The 20173-nt window shown below is 38.6% G+C and overlaps 1 protein-coding gene across 5 annotated transcripts in view; it reads right to left on the bottom strand.

The window, feature by feature from the left end:
- Positions 1-20173, bottom strand: part of LAMA4 (laminin subunit alpha 4) — a 149172-nt gene that overhangs the window by 109594 nt on the left and 19405 nt on the right. For 4 of the 5 annotated variants that reach the window (XR_012433362.1, XM_065543230.1, XM_005551624.4 and 1 more), the window contains exon 3: positions 1886-1987. Coding sequence is in view for 3 of the 5 variants with exons in the window: in XM_065543230.1 (XP_065399302.1) it covers positions 1886-1987 (102 nt within the window). In the remaining 2 variants the exon portion in view is untranslated. Of the gene's footprint in view, positions 1-1885; positions 1988-20173 lie in introns of those variants that run through there. The other variant, XM_065543231.2, reaches the window with a different exon arrangement.

Below are 20173 nucleotides of genomic sequence, written 5' to 3' on the forward strand. Positions count from 1 at the left end.
TTATATTTAAAATAATCTGTTTAACAGGGCAATTATACTAATGTATCTATATTTTTTGTTTGTTTTCTTACACTGAACATATATTACATTAATAAGGGAAAAAAGATATTTTTCTCTGGACAGGATGAGGTGGAGGAACCATCATTAAGATGAATAAAATGGTTATTTCTTTCTGTATTAATTTTCTGTGTTGGAACAAAGTAATTGCAGGAAGGTTTCACTGAGTGTGCATGTAAATGTGTATATGCTAGCCCATCCCTAAACATTTATTAGAACCTGTTATGTCACAAGACGTTGGAGGGAATCACATGATGTTTGTCCCTCTCAGAAGCTCACCACTAGGTCAGAGATAAAACCATGGCCATTCCCATTCTGACAATGTCATTGTAAAAAGAGTGGTTTAGTCATTGGTTTCAATAGGCACCAGCAGGAGGGAGTTCTTCCCTTTTTAATTTATCTCAGTCTTTCATAATATTGACTGCCTGATAGCCGCTGATGTGCCTGACAGTCTCCACTACTTTATATTTTGATAAATCAGATAACAAACAACCTTTAATTGGTCAAATTATCAGAGATGTACATTATTAGTTCAAGTGTATCCATGGGATTTTTTCCCCCCAAATGTCACTGGGATTAAAATAACAGGAAACCGGAGCTGGAAGCATTAGAAAGGGGTAGACTTTGGCAGCTGCAGATGCCTACACTGCGACAGAGGACATCCTGGTTGTGATGCTTATTTAAGAAGATGGGGGAAGGCAGAACAAATATCAGGACTAAATAAACACTACAAAGAGATAGCAACATTAGTATTTTGTCACTTAATTCTCTGTCCCTAGAAAAATGGCAACTTCTAGGGTTAAGGATTAATAAAAACATTTGCATTTGCATCTTAATGTGTGAATAAAATAGCACTTTCATGTACACACCTTAGAGGCCATTTATAATAAAAATTATCTAATAGGGACAATTATGCAAATGTTGAGTGCATTTAAATAAGTATTCTTATAGTTCATGCAAAAATACCCTTGTAGTTTTGGAAAGCCTCTTTTTGGCCAGATAGGAACTTGAAGAATTTTTCTGCTGTATCATACAGCTCACAAAGGACAACATGCTATTTGAGCATAAGTCCTTATAAATGCCCTCTATGACTTCCACTGAAGCCACTTCCAGTAAATATTTCAACACCCATTTTCACTTAAGTTGTCAGTCCATTCATTAAAAATGGGAAATACGTAGCAAGTACTTTTCTGCTGGAAGACTTCTCAATCTTCCGCACAAGGCTCTATCATGCTTCAATGAAGAACAGTCTATTGGAGAATTCATTTCAGTTAAGGAAAAAAATAAAGTCTCCTGGGGGCTTAAACACAGACTTGCAAAGACCACAAGGGCAAAGCTTTCATTTTCATCAGCTATTGGGTTCAAATTTAAATTTCTTTTTTAAAAACTAATTTTGATCTATAGACCTGGTTATTTTAGGTTCTGAAATAGGCGAGACAACAACTGTTTCATTCTCCTGCTTTATGTGGAATGAAGCCAAACATATGGCAAATTATATGATTACAGAGGAATTTGAATGTATGGGTTCCTCCTCTGCGTATTATTTTCAATCCCACCACCATTGGCCTACAGTAGGCAACCAGCTGGTGAGGGTGGTGGGGCAGGAGCCTCCGGGTGCATGTGCACACTCATGCATATGCCTTGGTGGCCCCTTAAAATCAGAAGTAGTTTATATGAGGTGTTTCACAGGAAAAGTTGAAGGGTGAACAAAAGCACTTGATTAGCAGTTTGTTCCTATGTAGCACAAACATCCGAAGAATATTTTATCTTCACCCAAGATGCAAATGCCCAGTGAGGTATGTGAAGCGTTATAGGTGCCCCAACTTACCACACAGAATCCTGAGCCGTCCAAACACTCGTTGGAATTGCCATTACAGTCGCAGGGCACACATTCCCCCGACAGGGTGCGAAAGAATCCAGCATTGCATTTCTGCAACAGACACACCAAATCATTTTGATTATTGAAAAGACTGATTTTGGTCAATATTTTCCGAGAAGAAATCAGAGACATGATTATTAAACAATCTAAACATTTCTAAAATGAATATACTAAATGATATATACAAAACATACTAAAATAAACTATTTATACTACCATTCAGTGATAGATGATGTATATACAATCTTCTTTGTTACATAACTTTTTTCCTCTTCTTTTACTTTTCAGGACAAGAGAAATGCCTTTAACACTGTCTTATCATTGCAAGGAAGAATAAGAAGGTTTTAGGTAACAGTAAGGGAGAAAAAAATGCTAATGTTTTCTTTCAGTATAAACAGAACAAAACAAGACCACAATTAAGTATTAGTCAGGGTGAGGTCATGCTCCCTATAAATAAAGACTTCTCGTTTCAGAAATCATTAGCTATAGTACAGCAACTTAGAGCTGAGTCTTTCATGAACTTCAGCTCTTAAAAACATCTGTTTCTTCAGATGCTAACATGTTAAAGGGAGGGATAAGGAAGTTAATGAGTTCTTACACTTGTCAAGTCCTGTGTGGGTGCTGTTCATATATGTATTTCATTTGTCTTCATAATGCTGCGAGGAACACATGACTTTCCCTCGTCCTAGCAAAGAGCTCATGAGACTGAGAGGTGCTAAGTGGCTTTTGAGGATGTTAAACTATCCTGTCATGCACCAATTGACCTGCACAATCATAGCTGCCCTCCCCAGATGTCACTTGTGTGCCATTTGAGACACATTGTTGGTTTATGCGACTGGGCTGTGTATATGCATTTGGTATTTCTTTGGAATGTCTCAGTGATGAAGGGCAGAAATGGCATCATGGGCCTGGAAATCCGCTCCCCGCCCATCAGACAAGTTTACGTCTAAAGAATTCCAGACAGATAAGAATCTGCTTTGTTTCCACAGACTTACAGAGTCCGAGATTTCACATCACACACCCCCATTGACCCATTGTAGTTTGCACTTCCCTAGCGACCAGGAAATTTTCATTATATCTGGCTGAAGTCCCTCTGATTGCTATGCAAACCTGTTTCCTCTTGCTTTTTACTCTGTAAAGAAAGAGTCACTAAACACCATTCATAGTATTAAAAAAAAAAATCATCAGTTCACACTTTAAAACTAAAATTTAATAAACCCCATTTGGAGGAAGTTTAATAAAGAATAACAACATTTGTCTATGAAAAAAAGGCAAGGAAATGCCACGTTTCCGAGTTAGAGAAATAAGGCTAAGAGAAGATCAATTTATAATTTTATAATGGGGAGTTTGTGGTTGATGGTAAGCTTCTTAGTTTCCACTAGAAAACAAGAGAGGGAAAGGCACTAAGATTGCAGTAGGAAGCATTTGATTTAGACCATTTAATTTCACATTTTTAGCCTTTGTCCCAAAGTAAAACATACATGTTTTCATTGTGATGCAGTACATGGATTGGTATCTATATCTGTATTGGTGTAGATATGAAGATAGATATAGATATCCATATATATGTATCTCAGATAAAAGATTCACAAAATAATAATGTACCTTAAACTTCCCTATTGTATTTAAAAGCATATCCTGGTCATGACCGTAAAATTGATCTGATGACCCATGAATGTGTTGCAGTTTTGCATTACTGCAGGGTTTTCTTTATAATAGTAGCGGATAAGAGTAGTGAGGGTCTTAATGTTCGTTATCTTAGTAGCCTCTTAAATGGTAGTTTCTGAGCTCTCTAAATGACCATATTACAGTCTTCTGGGGAGCTTCTGATTCAGTGAAACCAAAGGATCTGCATTTTAAAATACAACTTTTGTGTTTCAGAATAATTTTAGATTTACAGAAAAATTGTGAAGGATCTGCATTTTTTAAAAGCTCCCCAAAGACTCTGATATTTGACCAGTTTTGGAAGCATCTCTCACAATGCCTTGCGTACATTAATTGCTCAATAAACACTTGGTGATTTGGGTGGTTTGGACAAGGACAGCAAACTGGAGACATATATACTATTGGGAGCTCACAAAATATACTGATAATCCATCCACTGCTCTCTGCTAAGGCTGGATTTCATCTCAACTCTTTGTCAACAGTCCAGCAGCCAGTGCCTAGATTGGACCGCATGCAAGATGAAATCTTTATGATGTGCCAAGTTTAGGAGGAGAGTTCACTATGAGAGCCTGTCATTATCCACTTACCACTCCCCAATCTGAGATTATGACCTTGGGTGAAGGATAACTTGGCTCTGATCTCTTATAATGTGGGAGATGGGAAGCAAAGGGAGGCAGGAACAGGGCTGTGTTGAGTCATCTGACCCCCCGCCGAGAGGGCGAGGAGGGCTGGCAGGGAAACCTGGCACACTACGTTCCTGCTGGGCCTTGTCCACCTGGAAGAATTATATTTTTCAATCATCTATCTGGAAGCCCTGGGCATGCCCTGCTAGAGCACATGTCCTGGGTAGCTTGGGTCTGGTGTTGTGGAACTTTGGAGGACTCCCTGGAATGGAGTTGTTAAGTGGTTCAAGAGAAGTTTGAGTGTACTGAAGGGTGAGCTCTTTAAGATTGTTTCCTTTAGGTGGAAATATTTGATCATGGCTCCAGGGAGTCCTGTTATTTATTTGTTTTTACTGAATCTTTCTTTGAAATTTCAAAGGACTGGGCAAAATTAGCCTCTTTATGATATCAAAAGGCAGATATTTTCAAGTATGAAAGCAGAATGATGCATTTTTAGTTTTGCTCCTGGTTAATGTAATCGTTATCCTTAGTAATTCTAACACCTGTGCTATTTAGAGGCCTGTGAGAGCTGAATGGGCTCTCCACAAATTAGTGTCTATTTTCTTTTGGAAGATTCTCCACAGTTTACTAAACAAAGATGGCGTTTGTGTATGTCTATGTATGAGAGAGTAAGACATGAAGCCTTCCAATCAATTTTTTATACCACACTGAATCCTCTTTTCCACACAAGAAGTCTGTCCTATACCAGACAACTGTAAAAACACAATCTTAGCACTCAGAGGATCTGTACCTTTTGGGGTGCCATGGCCTATTAAAAAATTGATAGTAATAACAAGGATAATGATAACGGTAATTATAATATAGTGACCATCAATGTCATACAATTCCAAGAGGTTCAGACTGATCCAAATCTTGTTCTTTCTTTGCTATAACTTGCTGCCCCTCATAAATAAATAATATATAAAGTTTATTTATTTAATTGAACATGAATATCTACCATGTTGAAGTCACGGTGCCAATTATGTTGCACAATTCTCTCACTTGACCCCACAGTAGCCCTACGAGGTCAGTTCCCTTGTCTTTGTTTTACTGGTGAGGACTTTGTGACTTACAGGGATGTATTACTGAAGCCGGCTAATACAGATAAGAAATGGTGGACCCAGGATTTAGATCCTTTGTTTTTCCCTCAAGTTTTGGCTTTTAACCATCTTGTGTGCCATTAATACGTTGAACCAAACCTTTCTTGTTGGACATTTAGGTTATGTCCAAATTTTTGCTGTTATTAACATTTCAAAGCAGGCTGAAATGGATAAAAAATGTAAAATGCCTCCTTTAAACCCCAGAAAAAAATCTGCTAATAGATACAATTACTTAAAAATATGTAGTTATTAATATATGAAAACCATTGAGTGGGATATTTACTTTTAAAAATATTTATTTTAGCCACATTATCTCTTTGACCGATTACCTTCCACTAAGTCACTTTTAGATCTTTTACAGCTCTTCATTAAGAGACTCTTATTATCACAGCTTGCCTTCTGCTCTACCATTAAGACTGAATTAATCAATACCATTTACTTCTGCCTTTGAAAAATGAGTGAAAATTCCCATTTGCTTACTTTGTTATAATTAGTATGAGGTCTGGCTTGGAGTAAAATCATTGTATGTGTACTGCCTAATTTTACATTTATAGAAATGAGAACTAGATGTAACTTTATGAGGAAATGAGTATGGTGTATCTACATGTGCCAACTACATTTAAAGGAACTGGGATGACAGGACACATTCTTATCATTACAGAAGGAATTATTTCCAGAGGTTTATCATATGATCATAGTATTATTTATTTCATAAGATATAGTTATCATGAATTAAGATTGTTTAACAAAGTGGACAAAGCGAATGATCTTTATATGAGTGTCTGATTATTTTTGTCTTCATTTGAAGAGCCCCTTGAGAGTATTAGAGTCATAACAATAATACTGTCATTGGATATAACATTTTTTAAACTTTCTAAAAATATTTAAATCACTTCCTTTTGAAGGATAGTCCGGTATGCATACTTTGGCTATGGCAAACTTTTAAGTCATTTGCAGTTATTAAATAAAGTGGGTACCAATCTAAGTAATAAAATTTTAGTTAAAACGTTTTCACAAAAATCTCACTGTTTCCCAAACACTATTACAGAGGAGCTAATTAATTGCCCATGAGCCACTACTTTTGCATAAAAACAGAATCTCTGAGAACTTCAGAATTTCTGTTGAGAAGCCTGATTTACTAAAGCACTTACATACTCGAATAGATCTTCTAGGGATCTAAGGTCCCTAACTACCCTTTTAAACAAACCAACAATGGCAAAAATTGAGGGGATTTAGGAAGAGCTTGAAGTTGTCATTTGAGAGTATGAGATAAATTCTGAGGTTTCTGAGTCCCAAAGAGGATCAGACCCAAGTCTCCAGCTCCAGCAAATGACAATGAATTAATTATAACAAAATTCCATCAGAAAGAACACACTCTACAGCCCCAGTGTCTATTCTAATAGGAGCTGATTGGAATAGTTATTCGCATTGTGTTTCCAACCAAAGATCTACGAACATATTACATATATTGATTCAACTCATCTTCCTTTCTGAATTAGACTTAGAATTTGATTCAACAACTTTTGCTTCAGTTCACTGAGGCTCAAAATGGAAAGCATAAAGAGAAAAACAAAACCAAAATCCCTCTAAATTCATTTACTGGTGTCCAGAATCATTGCTACCTTCCAAATTAGTCTTCTTCAAACTTAACGGCCCACATTACATTATCTTTCTGCTTGGGTTTTTGTATGTATTTAATGAATCCAGTTTTCTCTTGTTTCCAGGAAACAATGATTTTTAGTTCCGGTTTAGTTATAGTGAGTTCCATGTTTTGTTTTACTAATTAATAAAAGTCAGCTTAAGATAGAATATTGTGCTCAGTTAGGAGCTAAAGCTGTGTGCCCTCACTGAAGAGTCTGTGGTTTCTGCACAATGCTGACTTCCATCTGCCTAAAACTTGGGCAGACTTAAGAATCAGATAGTATTCAAGGATCTTCTTGTGGGGAACAACATGATTTAATCTATTCAAAAATTTCCAAAATATCCCACCCTTTGCTAAGGAGGAATGACTTCTGAGAACATAAGAATTTATTAAATGAGTAGGTATTTCACAAGCCATTTTTTTCTGTGTCAGGAAAAATAAAATACGAAATATCTGAAATGACAAGCAGTTCTGAATTTAAGCTTTGGCTAACTTTTGGCTCCATATGTTTTTCAGATAGGGCTTAACATGTCCTGATTTTTAGTATACAAACCTATAAAGTGCCAAAATGAGTTAAATGGATTATGTGTTGCAGTTACCAAGAAGTTGGCTTCTTGATTGATTTTGCTTGAATCTGAAGACAATTACTCACACATCCTCCCTTGGGTATCTCTGAGCTCTTGTTTGCGTAATTGAAATTCCCCACATTTTAATAGGCAAAGTTAATTTTTAGATTTTGACAGCGATTTCACCATAACTCAATTAGGAAAGTGGTTTCAACATTCTTTAGAGATTTATGCAGTTCAAAGGCTTTTTTTCTTAGGATGGCATAACAAAGCTAGGTCAAAAACCAAACACAGACTATGGTGTTGGTTTCCCCTACTTGGCCTAGAGAGTTACCTTTGTGCTTACTGCTTAGGCCCCGTGTCTGCCGTGCCTTGCCCAGCTTACAAAACACTCCAGCTTTCAACTTAATCATCAATAAAATAGAGACACTGACTCAGGGCCTGAGGAATTCCGAGGAGCACAGAGCCATCCTAACCACTCTTAAGCCAAGTCCTTTAATTTTGTAAGGAGTGGAGACAGGGTTATCACATGTTTACATCACATTTCTGTGGCTACTCCTCAGCACTCTTTACGGGCTTCATGGGTGGAAACCAGCGCTCCACTCACAGCTCTCAAATAACTGTCCCTGAACCCTGTTCATCAACTGTTTGTAGATACCAACAGCCTTGGCGTGTGTTGAAGTACTTGCTACGCTAGCTAGAATCAACCAAGAAAATCCACACCCCCTACAGCCATACAGGTTTTCTTTTAGAAATGTTGGATTTGAGGATGATTCTATTTATTAATGCTAATGAACATTTCTTTAATTTGCTTCTTGAAAATCATTTAAAGTAATCGCCAAGTCGCTTGTTTATAGTAGAGATTGTTGCTTATATAACATAACGAGGCTTCAGTGGTGTCTTTTTTCCTTTGGTTTTTCTAGAAATAAATCTCCTGCTAACATCTGGCTTTCTGCTCCGGGTTCATCTCACATCGCCTCCTGTAACTGGCTTGTTCTTTTCACTCCTCGCCTTCCAAGCTATGGTTACACAACATAGCCTCTGACGCTGCCAGATTTTTTTTTTTTTTACATCTGAAAACTGACTCAGTTTTATTTAATTTACTGGGGCAAATGCCTTGGACACATTTCCAAGAAAGGAAGAGATGCGGAGCACAAGGGTTAGCAATAAGAATGAGTAGACAGAAATGACTTCAGAATTATAGGCATTTAGGGGATTTTGATTTGACTCCTTAGCCACTTAGAAGGAATCAATGTTGTGAGGTGACAGACATCTCTGTCATCTTCATCTGGTTTTCATAAATCACAGCTAATAATTTACTGACGGACACGAAACACTGAGCTAAGTGCTTTTTATGGATGATCCACTTTGATCATTACCGTTTAATGGCCTATAGTCTTGCAAATGTCTGCCTAAATTACTTTCTGTTATATAAGAAGTTTGGAGGATGAACTGCCTATAAATGACAACAGCTTCTCTTCAGTGTACTCAGGGAAGGCAGTTGGGGTGTTTCATCTGTGTTCATTGCTGGTGGACGAACCTGCTTCTGTCTTGAGGCCCTGTGGGGATTTCAGTGCTATCCTCACCCTGGATTTCTTAAGATGCAAGGCACAAGGTGAAAATGACTGGCAGGACATGTCTTTCCTTCCTTATGCTCTTCCTCACAGGTTTATGCATTACTGAAGAAATGCTATTGTGAATTAATAGGAAAAAAATGTATCCCAAACTTCTGTTGCACCCACTTACTCTCAGCAGCGAATCCTGCCTCTTTCAATGAAAACACAGAGGCCATTGGGTGGGAAATCTCATACTGTCTCTTTTTTCTAAATTCCCCTTTGTCTTGACTCATCCTTGTGTCTTCTGCCCATCTCAGAAGCAGTACTCCTTCCATTGTAGGAAAGAGGAGCCCTCTATCTGTGCTCTGGGATCCACGCATCTCTGGCCATCACACCCTGCCCCATCATCTGGCCTTCCTCTCAAGTACCATGCACCTTCACATCCACAGGGATGAGGGGAGGCAAAGAGAACACTTAGGTGCTGCATCCTGTGTTGGATGAGTCTTGACATCTTTACCTGGGCTCAGATCCAAGAATATCCTCCCTCAACTCTGCCTCCCCTTTATTTCCTCCTTCTTGTCCAGCAGATCTTTAGTGAGCGCTTAATCGCACTGGCTCTGCTTCCTTCATGCTATGCTGATCCATGCCTCCATTCATTGTCTGGCTCTGCTTCCACTGCACACTGAAACTGCCCTCACAAAGATGGCCAGTGATGTCTTTGTGGCTTTGCTTTTCCAATTTTACTTGTCCTCATTCCAGTACTTAACATTGTTGATGGCCAGGTGTGGTGGTTTATGCCTGTAATCCCATCTCTTTGAGAGGCCGAGGCAGGTAGATCACTTGAGATCAGGAGTTCGAGACTAGCCTGGCCAACATGGTGAGACCCCATCTCTATGAAAAATATAAAAATTAACCAGGTGCGGTGGTGTGCACCTGTAATCCCAGCTACCTGGGAGGCTGAGGCTGGGGAATCACTTGAACATGGGAGGTGGAGGTTGCAGTGAGCCAAGATTATGCCATTGCACTCCAGCCTGGGCAACAGAGCAAGACTGTCTCAAAAAAAAAAAAAGCAAACTGTTGAAATTTCTTCCCTCCTGGCTTTTCTTCTGCCTACCTTTCTTTCTCAGTTTTTTTAATTTAATGTTTTTTGGCAGGGGGCAGGGGAAGGGGCAGAGGCAGGCAGTTCATCTTCTGCTGCTTCTACATTGCTAATGTTCTCCGGGTAACCTTCTTAGCCCTCTTTTCTATCTATACACTTTTAAGTATGGACGAAATTTGTGGATGATGTTAATCCCTCCCACAATTTTATACTCCAGTTATATTTTGGTAATTCCTAAATATTTCTACACATCCCTGATCTTACTCTTTCATGCCACTCCCTTGTTTCTAAGTGCTTGTTAGATAAGTCCATCTCCAGTTTTATAGGCACCTGAAGTTGAGTGTGTCCCACACTGACTTTATCATAGCCTCTCCCAAATCTCTTTTTCTCCTTACATTATGTCTCAGTTAATGATAAAGACTATAGAACATAAAAAGAAAAGGTAATGGATTAACACTTTTAAATTACATTAATGTATTTTGCATTAATGTAAGTTTTGGAAATACTTCCAGAAATACTTCCTCAAGGATCAGAGGATGGTTTGCACATAGAGTGACACAATGTAAGCACTCAAGTTCTCTCACCTTTCAGAGTCACTGTGCTATTATTGTTTATTTCAAATCTGAGGCTTAAATGTAGATATATGAAGTACCACAGAGATTAGAGTCTCAAGTGAGAGTGACCTTACACAGTTCTGAACTGTTATAAACGTACTCTCTAAACTGATACCCCTACCTGTGTTGGAGTGGACTGTAGGACTAGGAGTCCTCCAAATTAATTTCTGGATAGAATGCAATGTTTACTAAAGGTTAAGAAATTGGAATGTGTTAATTTGAAGCTTACATATTTGTTATATTATCAAAACTCAACAGTAACCACAGCAACTGCTTAGATCTTAGACAACAAAAGAGTTCTCAGGGAGGATAATTTTGTCATTGACATTGTTTAGAATTGCTGGCACATGGTGATAATAAAAAGCAGACTGAGTTTTAGTAAGTTTTATTGTTGTTTTTAAATTGTCTACACATAATGCATGCCCTTGCGTCCTCCTGGGTTAGGCTGTTCCTACCTCCTGCCTCCCTTTGTAGGCTGCTGCCTTGTAGATTTTATATTCTGCCCCTGAAGTGCTACCAGGGAGATCCTTCCTCCTTGTTCCCAATACCACCATTTAGTTCAGGATCTTGGTGCTTCTCTCTCTTGGATGATTATAATTCCCTCCACCCTACTCTCTCCATCACGAGAAGTTCTTCCTTCCAGTTCATTCTTCATTACCAGAATTAATTAAAAACCTTTATCATACTACTTTTCTACTTCGAACCTCTCAGTGGCTCTTCATTCATTATCTACATGAATACGTAAAATTCCTTAGCATGACATACAAGGATCCAACCTTAAACTATTTCTTTAGGGTCAACCTTGGCTCCCTTTGCTCTAATGAAACCACATACCCCATTACCCTCATAAATACCATGCTCTTGCCCGCCTTGCCGTTGCATATACTATTACATAGGCTACAGAGGCCTGGGATGTCTTTCGCTACTTCGTCTCACCTGGGAACTCCTTCCCTAGACTTTCAGACTCAGTCACTCATGTGGCACCTTGCACAGACCTCATCAGAGCATACAGAATATGACATTTATGCTCTTGCCTCCCTGAAATCACTGTGAGCTCCTTGAGAACAGGGATAGTGTCTTACTCATTTTTGTGTCCTCATCACCTATCGTAGTCAGTCACAAATAGCAAGTCAATGCCGAAAATATGTTAGCTGAAAAATGGGTTTGAATTGGTAAAGAATGAGGCAAGTGAGGGCAAATTGTGTCAACACTTTGGAGGGCAATTTGGCAGATTTCACAAGTGAAGACTAACTACGAATGAATCTTTTAAATACAATATTGAGGAAAAAGCCAGTTGCAGAGGAGAAATAGCATGATGTTTATATTGTATTTTAATGCAAAATAATACTATGTAATACATTGTGTAGGGATACACATATATAAAGAAAAGTATGAGAAAGAAATAGGAATCTGAGAAATCAGGTCAGTTAAGGGTAAAGGAGTGGGGATGAGACTGAGAAGGAGTCTCAGGGCTTTGACTATTTTATTTATTTATTTATTTTTATTTATTTATATTGAGATGGAGTCTTGCTCTATCACCCAGGCTGGAGTGCAGTGGCGTGATCTCCGCTCACTGCAACCTCAGTCTCCTGGGTTCAAGCAATTGTCTGCCTCAGCCTCCCGAGTAGCTGGGATTACAGGCACCTGCCACCACCCCACGCTAATTTTTGTATTTTTAGTAGAGACAGGGTTTCACCATCTTGGCCAGGCTGGTCTTGAACTCCTGACCTCGTGATCCACCCACCTCGGCCTCCCAAAGTGCTGGGATTAGAGGGGTGAGCCACCGTACCCCGCCTGACTATGTTATTTCTTAAAATCCATGGAGGGCATACACATTCTCATGAAAGAATGAAGGAAAGAGGAAAAGGAACAAATGAGGGAAAAAAAAGAAAAGAAAGGAAAACAAAAGATCCTACTTAGGTTGTCTGGATATAGGATTTCCATGTCTATACGTGGTGAGATCTCTAAAACATCATCTCTAGGAAGTGACTAATGTGGTCTTGACAATAGATTCAGACGCTTGTGTATAATTTCCCCAACTTCCTGGTTATTCACTTTATGTATCATTATTATTAACACAGTTAAAAAATAAGCAAAATAACATTCCTTATTTAATTTGTCCTTCCTTTGTTTTTCATCTTACAGCTAGCAGCTGCCTCATCCCATGTGGCGCATTTCATGCATATCTGTCTTAGTTAAAGCATACATCAGCCTTTAGGTCCTTTAGGTTCTTCTATAATATTTGAGTGGCTACTCAATTTGATTTCCACTAATTATTTTATTCTTGCAGTAAAGCTACATGTCCCAGGCTACCTGTGCAACTCAAAAGACTTTTAGGGTGCTTATTTATTCTAATTGGGCGTTACTAAGTTAAGGCAGAGGTAAAAGATCCTCAAAATAGTGCACAATACTCCCATTTTCTAGTTGACTGAGAAATTATAATATTAAAATGTAAGTAAGAGGGTTTACAGGCCAGTTTTCTGTCCTAAGAAAGGATCTATGACCCAAACTCAGAGAGTCTTGCTTCCTTGGGAATCAAGAGAGCTAATAATGGAAGCCCTAATCATCTGTGGCCTTAGATTGGTAGAACATGACAAGAGTAACCTGTAAGCTCAGGCCAAAGGTTGCCCTCTCCAGCTGGCCTGGAGTTGAAATGGGGGAACCAGGAGGAGACTGTGCAATAATTCAAATGAAGCTGAACTACGGAATTTAGATTATGTTCTTATAGTTTGCTAAAATTTTTTTGTATAATCTCTTCCTTTATGTGAAGGTAAAATAATTTGTCAATTAAAGCAGATGGTAGTAGATGCTTTTGGGAAGGCTTCCTCTAGACAAAAGGAAATGGAAAAAGCCATGAATTACAGGAGGGGGCTTTCACTGATGTAGTCAGGCCCAGCAGGAATAATCAAAATTCACCTTAGAGAGTTTACATGAAGGGAAAGAAGAGAATTAAGAGTTTACTGAGTTGTGGGCAGGTTAAGGGAGCAAGGAATGGAGAGGCCATAAAAGCTAGAAACAGTAAAATTGGTAAAGATCTGCTCCCTCTAGGGCCTGAGGGGATGAAGATAGCCTGTTGCACAAAGTCAGGGAAAGCTGGAACTGTGGAGGAGAGGAGCTTGCGGCAGGAGCTGCCGCCTTGGGGGTCATGGCTTCTGCCTGAGGAGCAGTGCTGAGGCAGAGAGGAAGTGGAGCAGAATGGCCCCAACTTTCCCTTCTCCTATTACTTTCCCCGAAATGCAAGGGAGCTTGTGTGCTGTAGCCTTTGGGCATCAGTCTCTTGAGGCAGGGGCAGATCCTGGATCTGGGGGGACAGGTGAAGAGTCACCAGCATACCCTTGTTCTCAGGGTGCTCAAGCAGTGGTAGGAAAGACCAGTGGGCTCTTGATCCAGGGACTATTCAGTGGTCCAGCAGACGTGCAAAGTGACATCTGATTCACTTTCTTTCTCAGACAGTCCAAGGTCAAGGACTCTTTCAAATAATCAAGTTGCCTTTATCAAATTTCAAAGGCTCATTGAAAAATGTTAATTGACCAATTAGGATGGTTTTAAACCCTAAAGCAAAAGCACAGTCAGCTTTTGTTAGAAAATCATTAAATATGACACCAGAAATCCCTGTGGCTCATAGGCTGAGCTAGAAATAGGCCAAGAGTTTAGGATTACTTATATTCAGCTTCTTTCAATCATGTCTTCCTCATGGCCCCATTTCTCACTTTCTTTGTTGGTGGAGAGCAGCCCATCTCCCTTCTTTCCTCTTCTCTTCTTTAAATAACCCTAATCCTCCTCAGCCTTCCTCAGGCACAAGTCTCTGGAAACAGCCAAAACCATACCAACACCCATTATTTCCTCCAACATCCTGAACTCAACTTTCCATTTCAAAAAGTTGAGTTCAACTGTTTGAAGTCATCTCTTGCAAGATAATTGTTCTTTGTTGAAATGGAAAGACCTTTTTAGCTGTAATTATTCTAAACATTCATTTAGTGGTGACAACAAAATTTTGCATGGTCTCTTTGGGGGCCACAGGTAGGAAATGGCGTGGACATAAGTGCTTCTTACAAAACATATTTCTGGAATAGCTAGTGGAAGACTGAAAAGAGCTAACAAATGGAATTCTATCCATCTGGGGATGGAAATTGCACTCTCTAAAGAAAGATGGATTGCACTCCGCGTATCATAATTCCCCTATCACAATTTATAACAACTTGAGCAAAATGACATTTTCCCCTGTTCAATTGATGGAGCATATTTTCAGAGAATCAAAATAGATAAGGGTTTGTATACAAAGGTGGGATCCATGTCAACTAGTCAATTTTGATAGATTTCTCAATACAATTGTAGTGAATTAAATGTTAAATGAAAGAATCAAGAGCAGTTCATAGGTTGGGAACAAATTTCTTTTAAATTCTTTGTCCTTTTTTTTTTTTTCTGATGCTTCTAATAGCTCTATAACTACTTCTATTTCCCCAGGAACATGCACACTTAGGTATTACTTCTTTAGTATTTACAGCCAGAATGGCTAGGATGTGATAAATCTACTTTTGGCTGTTTTAAGAAATGTCCATGTGTGTCTGTGTTCAGTCCCCATTTGTTCACCATGCACCTGGCAGCTGTGCAGCAAATGCTTGTTGAGTGAATGAATGAATTTCTCCTGCAAATATGCTCACATTTAAGATAGCCCAGCCTCTAGACCTAACTGATTGATCTGCCATGGGCATGACATGATACACTGCAATCTATTCCTTGCGGTGGATGTAATTTCCTATAGTTATGTCCTTTGGAGACAGCTTGAGGCAGCAGAAAGCCTGAGATCATCAGTATTTCAGTTCCAGCTCTACCTGGGTGACCTTGCCCAGATTATTTAACTCTAGGCTTTGTTTTCCCTTTCTGAAAAAATGGGGCTGCCCACCTTATTACCTTCTAGAATGGTTGTGAGGATCAACTAATATTTAATGCATTTAATGTCCAATATAAAGGCATAGAAAGTGTTCAATAACTGTTGTTTCTTCTCTTCTTTTAGGACTTGTCTGTACCAGGGTTATTTGTTTTAAGTGGTTCTCCTGAGTGAGCTGCAATTCTTTTCTTCTTTAGGGCACACAGTTTAGCAATGTTTAAGTTAATGGTTCCTTGTCTTTCTTCCCTGGAAGACTTAACTCCCTGAGCACAGAAACTGGATTCACCTGATTTGTTGCTGAATCCTCAGTGCCTTCATAAAGCAGATGCTTAATCAATATATATTGAATGTGTCTTGGCATTACAGAAACACAGAATGCCAGAGCTGGGAAGGACTGCATCTAACTCCTAATTTTAAATTTGGGAGAACTGAGGCCTAGCGAAGTAAGGAACTTATTGAAAGCTGTTTACATAGAGCAAGGAGATGCACCGTTAGTGCTCTACTCACTCAACCACACTTCTTGACGAGGATGATGATGAAGAAAATGATGCTGGAAAATTGTGGTGTTATTGCTGAAGCTCACACCTCTTCTGGGGCTGCAAACAAACTTACGCTGTCCATCTCTGCCTTTCCCTGGGATATCTGAGATAAAAGTCAACTCTGTTCAAGTTTATCAGATTTATCAAGAGTCTCATAGAAGATATCCCATTAGTATGTCTCCCTTTTTTCTCAGGAAAGTGCCATTGTCATCAAAAGGTCTCAATACCACTCCCCAGGCTTCTTGGAGGGGAGAACGCAGGTGGTGGATGGGGTAAGGTGGAGTGACCTCTCTTAAGCAAACTCAGGTTTGCTCCACGAGTGTGTGTGGCTGAGTCTAGATGGACAGTTCAGACTATCAGATAGTCCTCAGAGACTGCTCATCAGCCCTCTCTTATTACTTGGTTTGACATATGACAATTATTCTTAATTTAAATATAATACTTTATAACTGATGTTTTAGTTAACAGTTTTTATATAGTGTAGATAGAAATAGGCCATGAAGCAAATAATGTAGATCCCTCATTAGCAAAGTCAACTCCTGATAGAAGCCAGTGGTATCCAGCTGTATCCCTGACACCTCCTTTGTTCCATTTGAGGGATCTGACAATGGGCCGTGGAAAAGGATGCCTCTTTGTGTAATATACACCAGCCTGTGTGCAGGTGTTTCCCTTATGAATCAGAGGCAGACGTCTGCTCAGGCAGAATATGTGGCAGCTTGACATATGTCTGGCCCCACCTAACAGGAAAACTGCGGCCCATAAATTGTACTAATAAAATACCATCACTGCAATTTTGACTGAGCCATGAAACCAACACCTTCATCCTTCAACACTAAGGAAGGCTATATCCCACAGAGGGTTTGTAGCTGGATCCAAACTTAGGATTGTGTGTTGAACTCCCACTCTGTCATGTGTTTTATGAGTCAAATTTTATGAGACAAATGATAATGAGATTCTACCCCAAGTGCTCTTCTTTGTAAAATGTGAGCAGTAGAACCCATCTAGCAAATATTTTACATCTCTACTATGTGTCAAACACCTAAAAAGGCTCAGAAGAATGGATTTTTAGGCTAAAATCCAAGTATTTCAGAGTGGCAGTCTGCTCAGGGACACTGGTAACAAGGTCATTTTCAAATAGTTCGTTAATAAACAAATACACCAAGCACTAACTGCTTACAGAAAGCAAGGCAGATGAATTACTATCCTGAACACTCAGCTCCTTAATTTGGGGAGCTTATTTAAAAACAGACTTTTGCAACAAGTGGTAAATACACACGAATACAATTTTAACTACAATATCATGAACCATTCATAAGCTACTTCTATTTTTTTAAAAGCGTGAATGGTATTTAAAATTGCTACAGAATTTCCATCCTTTTCATGTTATTTAAGGGTATTTTGTATGATTTCTTCCCCTAATTTCTCTCCCCTAAGATTTCATTTTTAGATTTTTGTGAAATACTATTTAATGTACATATGTATTTTGTTTAACTTTTCATTTATAAATGGCATAATGTGTACATTTCTTTTGGGTAAAAATTTTGGAGGATAGTTTCAGAATTGCTTTACAATATACCATCATTTTGTAGCTTTGAAATTTTGCCCCCATATAACTGTTGTGATCGAGATAGTTATTCTGTTACAGCACGTTTCTAAAAGTGAAGGTAAAGAACATAAACTGAAGTGAAAACAAAATGACTGCAAAGGGAATGGCAATGTCTGGGGTGCAACAAATCTAGTCTTCACACTGCCATTTTAATGACAACAAAATAATACACATTTACGAAAGGAAATGAATGGGGAAGGCTGAGAGTGTTTGATTTAAGGCAACTGTGTTATCTGTCATTTGAGGAAAAAAATTGTGCTGATGTTAAAACAATACTTTCATTACAGATGTTTCCAGACCCCTTCCCTGATCCAAGGAAACAAAATACCATTCAGCAACAAGCCCAGATTTAGAGATGGGGCTTGTTCCAATATAAACATTTCTTAGCTAGACCTTCTCCATGAGAGTGCATAGTCAATTTTTCCATATACAGTGGGAAAGACAAAGCTTTTAGCTTAAAAGGCATTCTTGCTTGCAGCACGGAGCTCCTGGAAGGAGCAGTCAGGGACACCGTGGTTGACTATTGATGTCACGCTGAATGCTATCTCGACTTGTTCTTCAGAATTACACAACAGAATTGTATCAGAGCATACACATACCATGAGCAGAAAAGTAGGCACTGTTTTGGCTTTCAGTATTTGGTATGGTCCTTTATTCATTTTACCTCTGCTTCAGGTACCACTGGCTATCCAGGGCCCAGCCCAGGGGCTGGCACAAAATGGGTTTTCAACAAATAATTGTGGAATGCATAAACAATTTTTTTGAGCACCGATTTTAAAAGGAACTTACACAGGCAATTTGGGGAATCAGAAGATAAATCATGGACCCTCCTGGCCTTTAGGTGTTCAATGGGGGAAATTTAGGTAGTATCTGTAACTTACTAGAATATTCGGAAGAAAGTGCTAAGAATTGTAGTATCATGAGAGGTACAAAGAAATGCTGAGTGAGCTAAGAGGAGCAAGAGATTACTTTTAACATGGAGAAGAGCGGTAATCAAAAATGGTTCTTTGGTAGATGTGGGGTGTGGAGGACTTTCTGAAAGGAGGAAAACTGAGGCTGAAAGTATAGGGGTTTTTAGTTTACTCCTCATAAGGTAGAGAGGTTAAACTTATATTCTGTCTGTTGTTTCATTGCTTCAAGCAGGCATCTTTCACTCCTGGTAATCTCTCTCAATAAAAACACCAATGAATTTACTTTTTTCTACTTGCTGGGAATTTCTTTGGAATGATTAGTTTAATATCAGCAATTAAATTCTGTGACATCTTCAGCAACCTTCTGGCTTACAGGATACTCACATGGACACACCACTCTCTCTCCACAGATTGTAGATAATGTTGGAGGCTTGCCCTAGTTCCTGAAATAAGTGTTAGGCACATCTGGAAGACTCGTTAATTCTTTGTGGCCACCAGGACCCCATGAGTCACTCCTATGTGGCTTGAAAGTTAGGAATCTTGGAAGCAGTAATAATTTTCAAGTTATAACTTATACATAGGGAGAATGTCATTCAACTATAAAAACAAATATATTTTGTTTTATTTTTCATTCTGCTGTTTGATGCATTTTACCCAAAGTGAGCTAAGCAAGATAACAAGAGGAACACTTGGTTTTGTGGCTCTCTGAGTAACTGCAAGACTGCTTTAACGAACTTAGAACCTATCAAGAATGAAAACAAGAACCTGGTGCACCTGGTTTTCAGTACTCTACTGTCATAAACCTAGTCACTGAGTAGCTGAGATACAGCAAATAAAGTATTCTCATAAAGTTTTGACATTTTAGTATGTTTTTTCTTTTTTGAAATTTGTTAATTTCTAGATGATTTGAACTAACTCAAAGGAAATTCATGCTGATTCATGACTTTGAGGAGAAAGTGCATTTCTAGATAAACATGAGCTTGTGTTAGCAGATTAAAAAAACAAGAGATTATAATCAAAAGAAAACCAAACTAGTTTAGATAATCTCAGATGAAGATCTAATGTCATAACTAAAAAACAGATCCAACATGTAGCTTTCAACATACCTGAATGGAAGAGAAGACAAAAAAAAAATGTGCTAATAAAAAAAAAAAAACCAGAATGCTTATTTCTACTGAATACTTTGATATACTTCATGTCCAAAAACACAGGGCACGGCAAAAATGTGCTTCATCTTCCAAAGTAACCACAAATACTGTTTGAGACTGGGAAGAACCCAGCCCTTTAATAAAAACCTAGAGGTTTTGAGCACCTTACAAAGATATTTGGATATCCAAATATCTTTGGATAATACTCATAAAGACGATTACTCTGACCTTACACAGACAT

Source organism: Macaca fascicularis, chromosome 4 (assembly GCF_037993035.2).
Source record: "Macaca fascicularis isolate 582-1 chromosome 4, T2T-MFA8v1.1".
Taxonomy (NCBI): domain Eukaryota; kingdom Metazoa; phylum Chordata; class Mammalia; order Primates; family Cercopithecidae; genus Macaca; species Macaca fascicularis.